General features: G+C 43.3%; 1 protein-coding gene across 1 annotated transcript in view; it reads right to left on the bottom strand.

Annotated features, from left to right (window-relative positions):
• Window positions 1-5851: 5851 nt before the first annotated feature.
• Window positions 5852-17375, bottom strand: part of LOC124047733 (fibrillin-2) — a 222716-nt gene continuing 211192 nt past the window's right edge. The window contains exons 65-66 of the mRNA XM_046368037.1: window positions 13848-14010; window positions 5852-9188 (exon numbers count right to left, since the gene is read on the bottom strand). Coding sequence (XP_046223993.1) covers window positions 8805-9188; window positions 13848-14010 — 547 coding nt within the window. The 3' untranslated portion in view covers window positions 5852-8804. The remainder of the gene's footprint in view (window positions 9189-13847; window positions 14011-17375) is intronic.

The following is a 17375-nucleotide window of genomic DNA, read 5'->3' as shown; positions in this document are numbered from 1 at the left end:
TGGTGTAGATCCATGTCTAACAGCCCCTTGTCTTTGAGAAGGGCCCAAGCTGTTAATTCAAACATGGACTCGCGAGCCGCGATCCATCTGAGACGTCTGGAGGAAACCGCTTGCTGTGCTGCTCTTTGTTCCTTTGTGAACATTGAAGACGGTCTCCCTGACCTACGCTTCAACCGCACCACAAGAAGAAATGAGACCGCTTTGACCACTAGTTCTGAGGCAAGTGAAATGTCTTAGCACGAGTGCTGTGATTGACGTTGGTGTGAGGGTGTGGATATGAGAGAGGCTTGGAATTACCATATTTCCTCTACAAAAATGTATTTACAACACAAAACATTTTTCTTCCTCAATTGAAGTGAAATGGTGTAAACAATAACAATAACATCCACCCACAAGACCCTAAAATCTCATACCTACAAACCACCCAGCCCTAACCAACCTCATACCTACATACCACCTAGCCCAGCTCAGGCTCATACCTACATACCACCCAGCCCAAACCAACCTCATACCTACATACCACCTAGACCAAACCAACCTCATACCTACATACCAACCAACCCAAACCAACCTCATACCTACATACCACCTAGACCAAACCAACCTCATACCTACATACCACCTAGACCAGCCAGCCTCATACCTACATACCACCTAGACCAAACCAACCTCATACCTACATACCAACCAACCAAACCAACCTCATACCTACATACCAACCAACCCAAACCAACCTCATACCTACATACCAACCAACCCAAACCAACCTCATACCTAGCCCAGACCAACCTCATACCGATATACCACCTAGCCCAGACCAACCTCATGCCTACATACCGCCCAGCCCAACCTCATACCTACATACAACCCACCCAGCCCAAAACAAACCTCCTATCTATCAGTATATAACACCCAGCCTGGCCCAGCCCAACCTCAAACCTTCCTACCACCCAGCCCAAACCAACCTCATACCTACATACCATCTAGCCCAAACCAACCTCATACCTACATATCACCTAGCCCAAACCAGCCTCATACCTACATACCACCCAGCCCAGCCCAGCCCAACCTCATACCTACATACCACCCAGCCCAAACCAACCTCATACCTACATACCGCCCAGCCCAGCCCAACCTTATACCTACATACCACCCAGCCCAAACCAACCTCATACCTACATACCACCCAGCCCAAACCAACCTCATACCTACATACCGCCCAGCTCAACCTCATACCTACATACCGCCCAGCCCAACCCCATAACTTCATACCACCCAGGCCAGCCCAACCTCATACCTACATACCACCCAGGCCAGCCCAACCTCATACCTACATACCACCCAGGCCAGCCCAACCTCATACCTACATACCACCCAGCCCAAACCAACCTCATACCTACATACCGCCCAGGCCAGCCCAACCTCATACCTACATACCGCCCAGCCCAACCTCATACCTTCATACCACCCAGGCCAGCCCAACCTCATAACTACATACCACCCAGGCCAGCCCAACCTCATACCTACATACCACCCAGGCCAGCCCAACCTCATACCTACATACCACCCAGCCCAAACCAACCTCATACCTACATACCGCCCAGGCCAGCCCAACCTCATACCTACATACCGCCCAGCCCAACCTCATACCTTCATACCACCCAGGCCAGCCCAACCTCATACCTACATACCACCCAGGCCAGCCCAACCTCATACCTACATACCAACCAGCCCAAACCAACCTCATACCTACATACCACCCAGGCCAGCCCAACCTCATACCTACATACCACCCAGGCCAGCCCAACCTCATACCTACATACCACCCAGGCCAGCCCAACCTCATACCTACATACCACCCAGGCCAGCCCAACCTCATACCTACATACCACCCAGGCTAGCCCAGCCCAGCCCAACCTCATACCTACATACCACCCAGGCCAGCCCAGCCCAGCCCAACCTCATACCTACATACCACCCAGGCCAGCCCAACCTCATACCTACATACCACCCAGGCTAGCCCAGCCCAGCCCAACCTCATACCTACATACCACCCAGGCCAGCCCAGCCCAGCCCAACCTCATACCTACATACCACCCAGCCCAACCTCAAACCTACATACTACCCTGCTCAAAATACATAGTAGCTTTTTAACCGTTGCCCTGTATTAGATGTTGGAATGTCCCACGCTTTGTTCTACATACAGCCAAAATCCTACATTACAAAATGTACAGAACTACTACTACTATTGGATTGAAGGGTTAAATCAAATAAAGAGTAGAAGTTGGACAAGTCATTGCCTCCTGAACTATCAACACTCCTTATTACAATAATACTCCTTAATACAATATTACAATAATACTCCTTAATACAATAACACTCCTTATTACAATGGGTTGATTCACAATAATTGGAACATTTTCCTCTCGTTGTTGCTAGGCGTGTTTTTTTTTATTTTTAGCTCTATGACACCATCTACTGTTTGATCATGAAGATCAAGTTAACAGTAATATGTCACCATCCTGTGAAGTTCGTAAATTATTTAATCTGTAGCCTAGTAAACTGCATGCTTTTCCTGAGTCGTAGTGGGAGGACCACACACCATATCATCACATGATGGTAATGATGGTAATGGGGTTGAGGGGGTTGAGACTAGGGTAATAGGGTTGAGACTAGGGTAACAGGGTTGAGACTAGGGTAACAGGGTTGAAGATGGTAGTAGAGTTGAGACTAGGGTAACAGCGTTGAGACTAGGGTAATACGGTTGAGACTAGGTTAACAGGGTTGAGACTAGGGTAACAGGGTTGAAGATGGTAGTAGGGTTGAGACTAGGGTAACAGGGTTGAGACTAGGGTAATAGGGTTGAGACTAGGGCAACAGGGTTGAGACTAGGGCAACAGGGTTGAGACTAGGGTAACAGGGTTGAGACTAGGGTAACAGGGTTGAAGATGGTAGTAGGGTTGAGACTAGGGTAACATAGTTGAGACTAGGGTAATAGGGTTGAGACTAGGGCAACAGGGTTGAGACTAGGGCAACAGGGTTGAGACTAGGGCAACAGGGTTGAGACTAGGGCAACAGGGTTGAGACTAGGGTAACAGGGTTGAGACTAGGGCAACAGGGTTGAGACTAGGGCAACAGGGTTGAGACTAGGGCAACAGGGTTGAGACTAGGGCAACAGGGTTGAGACTAGGGCAACAGGGTTGAGACTAGGGTAACAGGGTTGAGACTAGGGCAACAGGGTTGAGACTAGGGCAACAGGGTTGAGACTAGGGCAACAGGGTTGAGACTAGGGCAACAGGGTTGAGACTAGGGAAACAGGATTGAGACTAGGGCAACAGGGTTGAGACTAGGGAAACAGGATGGAGACTAGGGTAACAGGGTTGAGACTAGGATATTGTTGTTGAGACTAGGGCAACAGGGTTGAGAGGTAGGGCAACAGGGTTGAGACTAGGAGGTCACAGGGTTGAGGGGCCAGGGCAACATGGTTGAGACTAGGGCAACAGGGGGAGACTAGGGGGAGGGGCAACAGGGGAAGGTATGGGAGGTAAGCAGGAGGTCAGACTAGGTCAGGGGGACCAGCGGGAGGTCAGGGTGGGCCAGACTCAGGGGGGCAACAGGGGTCAGGGAGACCAGCGGGAAGTCAGGGGGGCAAGGTCAGGGGGGCAGGGGAGGAGAGGTCAGGGGGGCAAGCAGGAGTTGGTCAGACTGGGCAAGAGGGTGGAGACGGGAGGTCAATCAGGGGGAGACTCAGGGCAACAGGGGTCAGAGGTCAGGGGGGCCAAAAGGTCAGGATTGAGACTAGGGCAACAGGGTTGAGACTAGGGAAACAGGATGGAGACTAGGGTAACAGGGGTGAGATTCGCCAGATATTGTTGTTGTGGGGAGAGGCCAGGGGGAGGTCAAGAGGAGGCCAGCGGGAGGTCAGGGTGGGCCAGCGGGAGGTCAGGGGGGGGCCAGCGGGAGGTCAGGGTGGGCCAGCGGGAGGTCAACGGGTGGCCAACGGGTGGCCAGCGGAAGGTGATCATTTGACGGCTACATGGAGATCCAGCACTTGTTACGTCTCTTGTATCCCCCGTCGTTGAGCCAATCACTTCAAACCACACTACTGTCTCATCCATGGCCTTTATTTAACTAGGCAAGTCAGTTAATAACAAGTTCACGGCCGGATGTGATACAGGCTGGAAATGAACCAGGGTCTGTAGTGACGCCTCAAGCACTGAGATGCAGTGCCTTAGAATGATGCTATTTTCTTTTGTTCCATCGTTATGGTACTGAAGTTCACTCATAAACAATTCATTTAGACCCGGGATGTATTTGCTGAAATGTGTGCCGGTGCCCCGGCTATTGAAAGCGTCAGGTGGCTATTTGAGATCTCCGTTTTATGGTAATGATGCGATTCAGGAAGCTGGGCGTTTGGCGCCAGTTCCTTCCTCATAGTAGGGCAGAAATGCCTTTTGAAATTTCCTGTGCCTTAATAACAATGGTGAATGTGATAAATATTAATACAAATGTTAAATTACGTGCCTACTTTAGCCAAGTATAGGGCACTGAGCTATATCTGGAGAACGACAGGATTATGATTCTCTGAAATAATAGAGCGGGGGAGGGGGGGGTGCTGCACATGCTGAGAGATGAGTCCTGATTGATCAGGCTTCTGTCTATGGACAGAGTTTGTTTTGCAGGCACAGCGCCCCCTGGTGGGTGGAGTTTGTTTTGCAGGCACAGCGCCCCCTGGTGGGTGGAGTTTGTTTTGCAGGCACAGCGCCCCCTGGTGGGTGGAGTTTGTTTTGCAGGCACAGCGCCCCCTGGTGGGTGGAGTTTGTTTTGCAGGCAGTTTGGAGTTTGTTTTGCAGGCACAGCGGGTGGGCCTCAGCGCCCCTGGTGGGCGGAGTTTGTTTGCAGGCTGGTGGGCAGCGGCCCCCCCTGGTGGGTGGAGTTTGTTTTGCAGACACAGCGCCCCCTGGTGGGCGGAGTTTGTTTTGCAGGCCCAGCGCCCCCTGGTGGGCGGAGTTTGTTTTGCAGGCTCAGCGCCCCCTGGTGGGCGGAGTTTGTTTTGCAGGCCCAGCGCCCCTGGTGGGCGGAGTTTGTTTTGCAGGCTCAGCGCCCCCTGGTGGGTGGAGTTTGTTTTGCAGACACAGCGCCCCCTGGTGGGCGGAGTTTGTTTTGCAGGCCCAGCGCCCCCTGGTGGGCGGAGTTTGTTTTGCAGGCCCAGCGCCCCTGGTGGGCGGAGTTTGTTTTGCAGGCTCATCGCCCCCTGGTGGGCGGAGTTTGCATATTTCAGACCATTCCATCTGGGGCACCGAGCCATGCGAAACAACCTGCCCCTATAACAGAAAGGGGGATTCCCTGGTCAGTATATAGATCATCTTTGCTACCGCAAAAGTGTTGCTACAGCTCTCAACAACATTGCTGCGCTGAATGTACCTGGTGCTATAGACAAAGCCCAGAGGGAGAAAGTTAAAGTAGAAACGACTTTCTATAGGATGAGCCATAATGACTCACATGCGTTGACATGTGAATTCTTGGAGATTAGTGGGGTTTAAGAGGGTGTGAATGATGCTGAAGGGGCGTAAACAAAGAAGAGCTCTCTTAGTGTGAAAATCACAGCAAAAATCTTTCCCAGCAGCATGACTTTCTCATGTTTTCTCCAACTACACCGGTTTGAATCTCTGAGTCTGTACTTTTATCAAACATAAATATTCTAGGTTTGATATTATTATTATATTATTATTATATTCTTAAACTCACATAGAACTGTGCCATCACATATTTAGATACTGGTGTCACATGCTATGTTCAACAGCACAAATATTATTTTGCAAAGTGAATAGTCACAAGAAATACACCTAAAAAAAAAACAACACCTTTACTGTAAAAAGATTTACAATGAATAAAACTGGACATCAGTACAAAGATTCAAACATATCTATTTGTGAGCAACTGCATGGTAACATGTAAAAAAAGAATACGTTCAGTTCAAGAGTTCAAAAATACAACAACAAACCGACTGTTATACATTTGTTTTCACATGAATGTTCAGTCTTCGCATCGATGCAGTAAGTTTGTTACTTCTGAAAATGTCTGTGTATACAATACTGCCATCATTGAGCACCAGTTCGACATCGCTACAGTACCTCTATATTGTCTAATGGTTTCGTTAACAACATCCTAAGTAGGGAGCATTTATAATACTAGTAGCAATACTCCTACTTACTGTTGATGTAGCATCGTTACGTAAATGTATTACACGTTGTTAGTAGGACATCGCCGCCCAAACAAAAAACTGTAGAACAAAAGGCTATTGCATGTTTGTGTACATGAGTCATTGTACCCAATGATGTATATAAATACTAGATTGCGGATGCTATGTATTGGCCAATGAGAGGCTCTGAAGCCATTGCCACCATATTGGTACTCTTAGGAGAAAAAAAAAAAGGTTCTGAACCGAAAAGAGTTCTTCGGCTGTCCCCATAGGATAACCATTTGAAGAACCCTTTTTGGTTCCCATGGGGACAGCCGAAATAACCCTCTTTTTGTTTTTTTTAATCGTTTTTTTTTTTTTCTAAAAGTGTACTGCTTAGAAGGCGCAGTCCTCCATATGAATGAATGGAATATTAAAAGAATAAAATTACATGGGATCTAAGTATTTCTTTGTTGTAGCGGGAACAGTAGCAGTACTTTCAAAAAAGTATACTTTACGGGTTAGTTCAGTTCATAAAATATAATGTAAAAAGTATGTGATAAGGTATCTGCAATATAGACATTGATAAATGCATTTCTATATTTTCCAAAACCTTTAAAACAATGGTGGAGGAGAACAAAGATGGTGGTGCAGTGGCTTCAAAACAACACCCCCTGTGGGTGATCTAGTGTTTATATACATTATTGACTGTACCCCTGTTAGTTTACTATGTGTAGATATATTTAAACATGTAAACAAAATGACAACAAAATAAATGTCCTGGTTTCTGTGGGCTACTTGCTATTGCTTCTTAGCGAGTATAGAAATCCTGCAACCAAATGTGACTTACATTTTGAGAACTGATGCCACGGGAGAAATGAAATAAAAGCTTTTAAATGGAAGACAAAGCAAAAAGCAAAACAAGGTGTTCACCACATCTACAGTCTTTGATTACATATGACCGTGCATTACACCTCCAGGCAGCTTCATATTTATTACTGAAACACACTTCTCTTTGGTCAAACGTTTCAATGAGTGAAGCATCTCCCTAAGTGGGATAGCGCCCACCTCTTTCTCAATGACTTCCATGGTCAATTTTCATTCAACAGAAACTAAATTCTAATAAACCAATATCCTTTAACAGCTGATTTAAGAAATTGGATTGATACATGCTTTCATTGGTCACATAGCCTTATCTGTAGAGACTAAACGTTGAGGTAATTGTGCAATATGAACATACATACTCCTGTATATTGTACAAAACACGTGTGTTTCTAACAACTGATGTGTGTTTCTGTAATACACGAAGAGAATACACATTGAGGGTGTGTAAAAACGTAAATGCTACTTTTTTTTTGTGTGTGTCATTTTATTAGATGTGAATTTGACCAATAGTGTACAACTTTGTATTAAATACTAAAATAAATACAAAAAAAATCAGTTCACAATAATTGAAATACTGATTGTTAATATGTACATATGTAAGAATACAATTTTTATTTTTAATTACTATCATTCTTTATAATGATGTGATTCCATGTTGTGTCCTAAAATATCAGTTTCCCTTTTTGAAGGCACCAAATCCCATATTGACAATGTTCTACCACGACCAATAGGCCTGGATACCAACTCTTACAGGAGGGTGCTATGCCCTGTAATGCTCAATTTACAAGTTCACAGCCACAGAGCTGCAATAGTCTGTCGGACCACTACAAAATTAATGTGGGACTGTGGCAGCTCTACAACAGTCAACTAGGAATTCACCAAGAGTGTGTCTAGTCACTAAAATAACCAAGCTGACCTCCGTAAAATTGTCCAACTGTATTGTAGCAACCCACCATGCTGCAGATGTACTAGCCGTGTGTACTTTCAGAGCCTGCCTATCGCCAGAACATCACATGCTATTTCCTTACCATGAACTGACCAACTAAACTGTCCAGGTAATTTGAACATCATGTCTTGCTCTTGGTCTTCCACTCGTGTACATGGTCATGGCATGAGGTCACTCACAGCGAGGGAGAACCTGTGAAAGATGTAAAGTCTCATGTTCATGCTTCGAGTCACTCTCTTTTCCTAGGCTGTGTTTACACAGGCAGCTCAATTCTGATATATTTTCCACTGAAAAAACGAATCAGTGAAAGTTTATTATTATTTTTTAGAATTGGGCTGCACTAGAGAGATTCTGGACAGTACATTGGGCTGCACTAGAGAGATTCTGGACAGTACTTTGGGCTGCACTAGAGAGATTCTGGACAGTACTTTGGGCTGCACTAGAGAGATTCTGGACAGTACTTTGGGCTGCACTAGAGAGATTCTGGACAGTACTTTGGGCTGCCCTAGAGAGATTCTGGACAGTACTTTGGGCTGCCCTAGAGAGATTCTGGACAGTACTTTGGGCTGCCCTAGAGAGATTCTGGACAGTACTTTGGGCTGCCCTAGAGAGATTCTGGACAGTACTTTGAGGTCAAAAACACAAAAAACAAGAAAGAAATGCAAACCAGAAGAAGAAGACAAAAACCCCATTTCCTTCCACTCATTTGGCTTTAAAATGGTGAACTGAAAAACACCAGTTTGAAGGGAAAACAAGGGTTTTTTCCCTGTGTTTCCCCAAATCCCACTCCAACTATTGCAGTCGGATGTGCAGCCTCATGCGCAGGTTCTCCCCCAGTTCCCCCGTAAGGTAGTCTTGGTCCCGGCGGTCCTCCAGCTCTTTGAACTGGGCTTTGCCATAGAGCGGCAAGCTGGCGATCACCAGCGTGTGATCCTGCGGTGTCGACAGTGCCCCCTTCCTCTTGGTGCTGTGTAGGTAGTAGAGGCCGCCACGCTGCTGGATGCGGAACAGGCCTTTGCGGTTGCCGCTGGTGATGACGTAGTGCACGTGGCCCACCAAGGGCTTGATGGCAGGCACCAGCTCCAGGATGTGCTCCTTGGGGTTGAGCTGGGACACGTTGAGCAGCAGGGTGACAGGAACTTCCATGTCCAGACTGGCTAGGCTCACCTGGTTGTGCTGATGGTGAGACAGACAGGGTTACGCCGTGGGGTTACTAACTTACTAAGTAACCATGGACTCTGTCAATGAGAGGCACAGGGTTCCCAGCAAACCGGGAACATTCCCAGAACATTAGATTCCCATTAAGTTCTAATTAGTGTTTATCCAATATTAGGATGATAACATCCAAAAAACATTCAAAGAATGTTTTTTGATGACAAAATCCTTTTTTGTTTTTTTTAAATGAAATATCCTTGGAATAGTCTAACGTTCACTAAAATGTCGTAAACAACCATCTGTAACAACCACCACAGAACGTTCCCCAAACGTTCTCATTAGGTTTCCAGGTAACGTAATAACACAATGTACCAGTAATGTTTTCCCAGAAAACCAAAATTGGTTCTGTGAAAGTGAAAGTTCACAGAACATTCATTAGGTTGCAGCAAATGTTCACATAACATAAACACTGTCCAGTCGTGTTGATTATACAATGTTTGTATAAAAGAGTTGGGTGATGTTGCAAGAATGTTCCCAGAACACATTTTGTCTGTTCTTTAAAGGTTCCCAGAATGTTTCATTAGGTTGTGGTAACATTCAGATCGGAACATTGTGGGAACATCACAAAAGATATGTTCCCAAAACACAACTGTCCAGTTGTGCTGACATTCAGATAATGTTTGTATCAGGGTGCGCAAAACATTCCTTTTGATGTTGCAAAAATGTTGACAGAACAACCTTTGAGTTCTTTAAAAAGGTTCCCAGACCATTTAATTAGGTTGTGGGAACGGTGTGGATACAAGAGAGCGGTTCCCAAAACATAAATTTTTTCAAAATATGACATTCATACAATGTTTAAGTTAGGTTGCAGGGGACATTCCCTTAATGTTGCAAGAATATTCTTGTGATATTCGCAAAGGTTGCACAGAACATTCCCACAATGTTGCATAATGTTCCACAATGTCCAGATTATTATATTATTATTATTATATTATTATTATATTATTATATTATTATTATATTATTATTATATTATTATATATTATTATATTATATTATTATATTATTATATTATTATTCTATTATTATTATTATATTATATTATTATATTATTATTATTATTATTATTATTATTTATATTATTATTATTATATTATATATTATTATATTATTATATTATATTATTATATTATTATTATTATTATATTATTATTATATTATTATATTATTATTATATTATTATATTATTATTATATTATATTATTATTATTATTATATTATTATTATATTATTATATTATTATTATATTATTATTATATTATTATATTATTATATTATTATTATATTATTATATTATTATTATATTATTATTATATTATTATATTATTATTATATTATTATATTATTATATTATTATATTATTATATTATTATTATATTATTATATTATTATATTATTATTATTATATATTATTATATTATTATATTATTATTATATTATTATTATATTATTATATTATTATATAAGTCTGTTTGTTTTTATGACGTTCATAGCATATTTGTTTAGCCATTTAAATCTGGGGATGTATTCCAACCTGCTTTAAGAACCTATACATTTGCATCCTGAGAATGTTGTGGTAATATTTGGTCAAATGTAAATATAACATTTCCTAAATTTTCTTGAAATGTTCTGAGGACCTCCAAGATGAGTTGAGATCTATATTGCATGAACATTAATGGAATATTATGTTGTGTGCAACCTATGTGAATATCACAAGAATATTCTGGCAACAACCCCCCAGACAACTTCCATAACTTATTTAAATGTTCTGGGAACCCTTGGTTTTGTCAACATTCTTACAACATTAAGGGAATGTCCTGTGCAACCTAACTTAAACAACTGAGCATATTTTGTATTTTGGGAACCTCTCTCTTGTAATGTCCCCACACTGTTCCCACAGCCTAATTAAAATGGTCAGGGAATCTGTAAAGAACTCAGAAAGGCTGTTCTGTCAACATTCTAGCATCATCAAAAGATGATTGTTTTTGTACGATTTTATTGAATGTTTTATAAACAATACAAAACATACACATACAAACAACAACATCATGCAAACATCAACTACATCACCCCTGCCTAGACCCACTAGCACACACCCCCTCCTCCAGCGCCCGCATCACTTTCCGACCTCAAACTGCATCATTTTGTTTCTCTCCGTCGCCAACACACTTTCCATTGTGTAAAGGATGGAGGATTGGTTGATTTCCAGTTTTTAAGTATATGTTTTTAAAAAAAGATGATTGATGAGAAAAGTATCGCCCAACCCATCAGGTATCTCAGTGCAAACTCATATGCTATTTCTTGAAATATGCAGACAGACACATTTTAAGTAAATGAAAAGTAACGTGAGTTATTGTGAGTTGTTCTTTTTCTTATTGACATTATTTTGTTTTCTCCATGATCATTTTATATCCTGAGAATTTAGAGTATTCTGGAAATGTTAATTTTTTTTAGCAAAGGGGGTATTGCGTTTTTAATATTGGTCAGGTATAACAGGAGATCATCTGCAATTAGTTTATGTTCGTGTTTACCAATACCTGTTACGTTTGGGTCCTGTCTAATTCTTTCTACTAGCGGTTCAATAGCTGTGCAAAAAGGAGGGGGGAGATAGGACAACCTTGTCTTGTGCCCCTTTCTAAATACATTTGATCAGATAATGTATTCATTTGTGTATATTTTTGCTTCATGACATTTATATAATATTTGTATTACATGTATTATTTCAGCTAGAAAGAATTGACTACATTTTTTATTTGCAAAAATGCATTCAACAATTTACTGGATTCAAAAACTTATGATATAGTGATAACAGATCATTCTCATATCGGGCAAGATAGACTCTACTTTTGAGCAAATCTACTTTTTTTAACAACAGATATTAACACTCCTGCGTTGTCTTGGCTGTGTGCTTAGGGTTGTTGTCCTGTTAGAAGGTGAACCTTCACCCCAGTCTGAGGTCCTGAGTGGTCTGGAGCAGGTTTTCATCAAGGATCTTTCTGTACTTTTCTATGTTCATCTTTGCCTCGATGCTGACTACAGTCTCAGTCCCTGACGCTGAAAAACACCCCCACAGCATGATGCTGCCACCACCATGCTTCACCGTACGGATGGTGCCAGGTTTCCTCCAGATGTGACGATTGGCATTCAGGCCAAATAGTTCAATCTTGGTTTCATCAGACCATAGAATCTTGTTTCTCATGGTCTGAGAGTCTTTAGGTGCCTTTTGGCAAACTCCAAGCAGGCTGTCATGTGCCTTTTACTGAGGAGTGGCTTCCGTCTGGCCACTCTACCATAAAGGCCTGATTAGTGGAGTGCTGCAGAGATGGTTGTCCTTCTGGAAGGTTCTCCCATCTCTACAGAGGAACTCTGGAGCTCTTTCAGAGTGACCATCAGGTTCTTGGTCACCTCCCTGACCAAGGCCCTTCTCTCTTATTGATCAGTTTGCCTGGGTCGCCAGCTCAAGGAAGAGTCTTGGTGGTTCCAAACTTCTTCCATTTAAGAATGATGGAGGCAACTGTGTTCTTGGAGACCTTCAATGCTGCAGAGGTTTTTTTGGTACACTTCCCCAGAACTGTGCCTCGACACAATCCTGTCTCTGAGCTCAACAGACAATTCCCTCGACCTCATGGCTTGGTTTTTGCTCTGACATGCACTGTCAACTGTGGAACCTCATATAGACAAGTGTGTGATCAATGGAAACAGGATGCACCTAAATTTCGAATCTCATAGCAAAGGGTCTAAATACTTATGTAAACTATGTTGTCTGGTTTCTACGTATAACCACAACTGAGCTATTTACACCCCATGCGTCCTATCGGTATGCACATGCTCCTTCGTCATACCCTCTTCTAACACATGCTCCTTCGTCATACCCTCTTCTAACACATGCTCCTTCGTCATACCCTCTTCTAACACATGCTCCTTTGTCATACCCTCTTCTAACACATGCTCCTTCGTCATACCCTCTTCTAACACATGCTCCTTCCTCATACCCTCTTCTAACACATGCTCCTTCCTCATACCCTCTTCTAACACATGCTCCTTCCTCATACCCTCTTCTAACAAATGCTTTGTGCACCCTGACAGAAACATGGTCAGTGTTAGCGTTTTGGAAAACCTATCTCTTGTCATATCCCCACAATGTTCCCACAACCTAAAAGAAACATTCCGTCAACCTTTTAAAGAACCAAGTAAATGGGTTCTAGGAACGTTCTTGCAACATCAGGCGAACGTTTTATTCAAACTTTCTATGATCATCAGCACGACTGAATTTATTATTATATTTTTTGTTTAATGAGAACACTTGTCGACCGACCTAGCAAATGTTCTGGGAACTTTCACAGAACCAATTTTGCTTTGCTGTGTTACACCTTGGCATAACTAACTAAGAAGGACTGTGTGATGTCAGTGTGCATTAGGCCGGTGCGAACTGAAATGTGAGACGAGATAGTTCACACAGACTAATGGAATAACGGAGAATCACTAATGGAATGAGAGTTCTCTGCATTATACCTTTCACCTCTCTATATACATACATCTATACATCTCCAGAATAGAGAACAGACACTCCAACATGTTACCGCTACTGTTATAAGTGTCAATGCTCCCAATATACTGTACCTCTATGGGTTGCGTTCCATTGGCGTTGCGCCTCTTGCGGCCGTGCTTCTTGGGGTAGTCGTTGATCTTACACTCGTAGCAGGTCTCTGGGGAGAGAGTGTTGTCTTCTATCTCTGGCCCCTCATACTGGCCCTTCCCAAAGCCCAAGCCTGACACACAGTGACTGAACAACACACAGAAACACACAGTCAGGCAGGCACACACGCACACAGAAACACACAGCCAGACAGGCACGCATGCACACAGAGACACACAGCCAGACAGGTACACACGCACAAAGAGACACACAGTCAGACAGGCACGCACACAGACGAGCATGAGAGAGTGCATGAGAGAGTGCATGAGAGAGTGCATGAGAGAGTGCATGAGAGAGTGCATGAGAGAGTGCAGTCGACAACTTCTTCATTGCAACAATGGAAATCGTTCTGACCCATGAAATTATACTTGAAACATAACAGTCAGGTGTGCTAGTGCAGGGGTAGAACAAATATTTGCAGTAATCCCAGAGAAACAGATTGGGAAACACAAGTCAAAAGCTAAGCTGTTCTTGATGGGCCCGTCCCAACAAGTGTTTCTAAGGGCCCTGACCCCAATCCCATCCCCTCCTTACGAATCGTCCCTGGCATGTCTAAAACACGGCTCTTTTTTCCCCCCTTGATGCCCTCATTATAAGACAAATAATGATACTTCTACTCTAAAATCCCAATTTAGACCCACTGGGCTAAATATGGACCAGCCATTTGTCATCTGGCAGAATGCCTCCTTTTTTTTGGGGGGGGTAGATCAGTTTGATATTGCAGATAGATTGTAGCTCCCATCAATGTAATTGCCTGCATCATTTCCAATCTCACATATGTTTTGGGGTAAATACAGTACCAGTCAAAGTTTGGACACACCTCCTCATTCCAGGGTTTTTCTTCATTTTTACTAGTTTCTACATTGTAGAATAATAGTGAAGACGTCAAAACTATGAAATGACACATACGGAATCATGTAGTAACCCCCCAAAAAGTGATAAACAAATCTAAATATAGTTTAGATTTTAGATTCTTCAAAGTAGCCACCCTTTGCCTTGATGACAGCTTTGCACACTCTTGGCATTCTCTCAACCAGCCTCATGAGGTAGTCACATGGAATGCATTTTAATTAACAGGTGTGCCTTGCTAAAAGTTCATTTGTGATATTTCTTTCTTCTTAATGCATTTGAGCCAATCAGTTGGTATACAGAAGATAGCCCTATTTGGTAAAAGACCAAGTCCATACTATGGCAAGAACAGCTCAAATAGGCAAAGAGAAACGACAGTCCATCATTACTTTAAGACATGAAAGTCAGTCAATCCGAAAAATTTCAAGAACTTTGAAAGTTTCTTCAAGTGCAGTCGCAAAAACCATTAAGCGCTATGATGGAACTGGCTCTCATGAGGACCGCCACAGGAAAGGAAGACCCATAGTTACCTCTGCTGCAGAGGATAAGTTCATTAAAGTTACCAGCCTCAGAAATTGCAGCCCAAATAAATGCTTCAGAGAGTTCAAGTAATAGACACATCTAAACATCTACTGTTCAGAGGAGACTGCGAGAATCTGGCCTTCATGGTCAAATTGCTGCAAAGAAACCACTACTAAAGGACACCAATAAGAAGAAGAGACTTGCTTGGGCCAAGAAACACGAGCAATTGTCCTTTGGTCTGATGAGTTCAAATTTTAGATTTTATTTCCAACTGCCGTGTCTTTGTGAGACGCAGAGTAGGTGAATGGATGATCTCTGCATACGTGGTTCCCACCGTGAAGCATGGAGGAGGAGGTGTGATGGGGTGGGGGTGCTTTGCTGGTGACACTGTCATGATTTATTTAGCATTCAAGGCACACTTAACCAGCATGTCTACCAGAGCATTATGCAGCGATACTGTCACGTTCTGTCCTTAGTTCCTTTGTTATGTCTTTGTTTTAGTTTGGTCAGGGCGTGAGTTGGGGTGAGTAGTCTATGTTCCTTTTTCTATGTTGTGGTTTTCTGTTTGGCCTGGTATGGTTCTCAATCAGAGGCAGGTGTCGTTGTCTCTGATTGAGAATCATAGTTAGGTAGCCTTTTCCCACCTGTGTTTTGTGGGTGTTTATTTTTCCGTGTGTTTTGTGGGTGTTTATTTTCACATACCACACTGCACTTTGGTCCTCCTCTCCTTCCACCGAAGACAGCCGTTACAGATATGCAATCCCATCTGGTTTGGGCTTAGTGGGACTATCATTTATTTTCCAATTTCCCAAGAATAAAAGAGATCTTCTGTTGAATCTGACAATCAATCTTAATGGTTGTACTGTCGTCTCAAATAAAACTGTGAAGGACCTCGGCATTACTCTGGACCCTGATCTCTCTTTTGACGAACATATCAAGACTGTTTCAAGGACAGCTTTTTTCCATCTACGTAACATTGCAAAAATCGGAAACTTTCTGTCCAAAAATGATGCAGAAAAATGTATCCATGCTTTTGTCACTTCTAGGTTAGACTACTGCGATGCTCTACTTTCCGGCTACCCGGATAAAGCACTAAATAAAATTCAGTTAGTGCTAAATATGGCTGCTCGAATTCTGACTAGAACCAAAAAATTTGATCATATTACTCCAGTGCTAGCCTCCCTACACTGGCTTCCTGTCAAGGCAAGGGCTGATTTCAAGGTTTTATTGCTAACCTACAAAGCATTACATGGGCTTGCTTCTACCTATCTCTCTGATTTGGTCCTGCCGTACATACCTACACGTACGCTACGGTCACAAGACGCAGGCCTCCTAATTGTCCCTAGAATTTCTAAGCAAACAGCTGGAGGCAGGGCTTTCTCCTATAGAGCTCCATTTTTATGGAATGGTCTGCCTACCCATGTGAGAGACGCAAACTCGGTCTCAACCTTTAAGTCTTTACTGAAGACTCATCTCTTCAGTTGGTCATATGATTGAGTGTAGTCTGGCCCAGGAGTGTGAAGGTGAACCGAAAGGCTCTGAAGCAACGAACTGACCTTGCTGTCTCTGCCTGGCTAGTTCCCCTCTCTCCACTGGGATTCTCTGCCTCTAACCATATTACAGGGGCTGAGTCACTGGCTTACTAGGGCTCTTTCATACCGTCCCTAGGAGGGGTGCGTCACTTGAGTGGGTTGAGTCACTGATGTGATCTTCCTGTCTGGGTTGGCGCCCCCCCCTTGGGTTGTGCCGTGGCGGAGATCTTTGTGGGCTATACTCGGCCTTGTCTCAGGATGGTAAGTTGATGGTTGAAGATATCCCTCTAGTGGTGTGGGGGCTGTGCTTTGGCAAAGTGGGTGGGGTTATATCCTTCCTGTTTGGCCCTGTCCGGGGGTGTCATCGGATGGGGCCACAGTGTCTCCTGACCCCTCCTGTCTCAGCCTCTAGTATTTATGCTGCAGTAGTTTATGTGTCGGGGGGCTAGGGTCAGTTTGTTATATCTGGAGTGCTTCTCCTGTCCTATCCGGTGTCCTGAGTGAATTTAAGTATGCTCTCTCTAATCCTTCTTTCTTTCTTTCTTTCTT

Source organism: Oncorhynchus gorbuscha, linkage group LG11 (genome assembly GCF_021184085.1).
Source record: "Oncorhynchus gorbuscha isolate QuinsamMale2020 ecotype Even-year linkage group LG11, OgorEven_v1.0, whole genome shotgun sequence".
Lineage (NCBI taxonomy): Eukaryota > Metazoa > Chordata > Actinopteri > Salmoniformes > Salmonidae > Oncorhynchus > Oncorhynchus gorbuscha.
The sequence above is the reverse complement of the archived record's forward strand: the minus strand, read 5'-3'. Positions and strand labels throughout refer to the sequence as shown.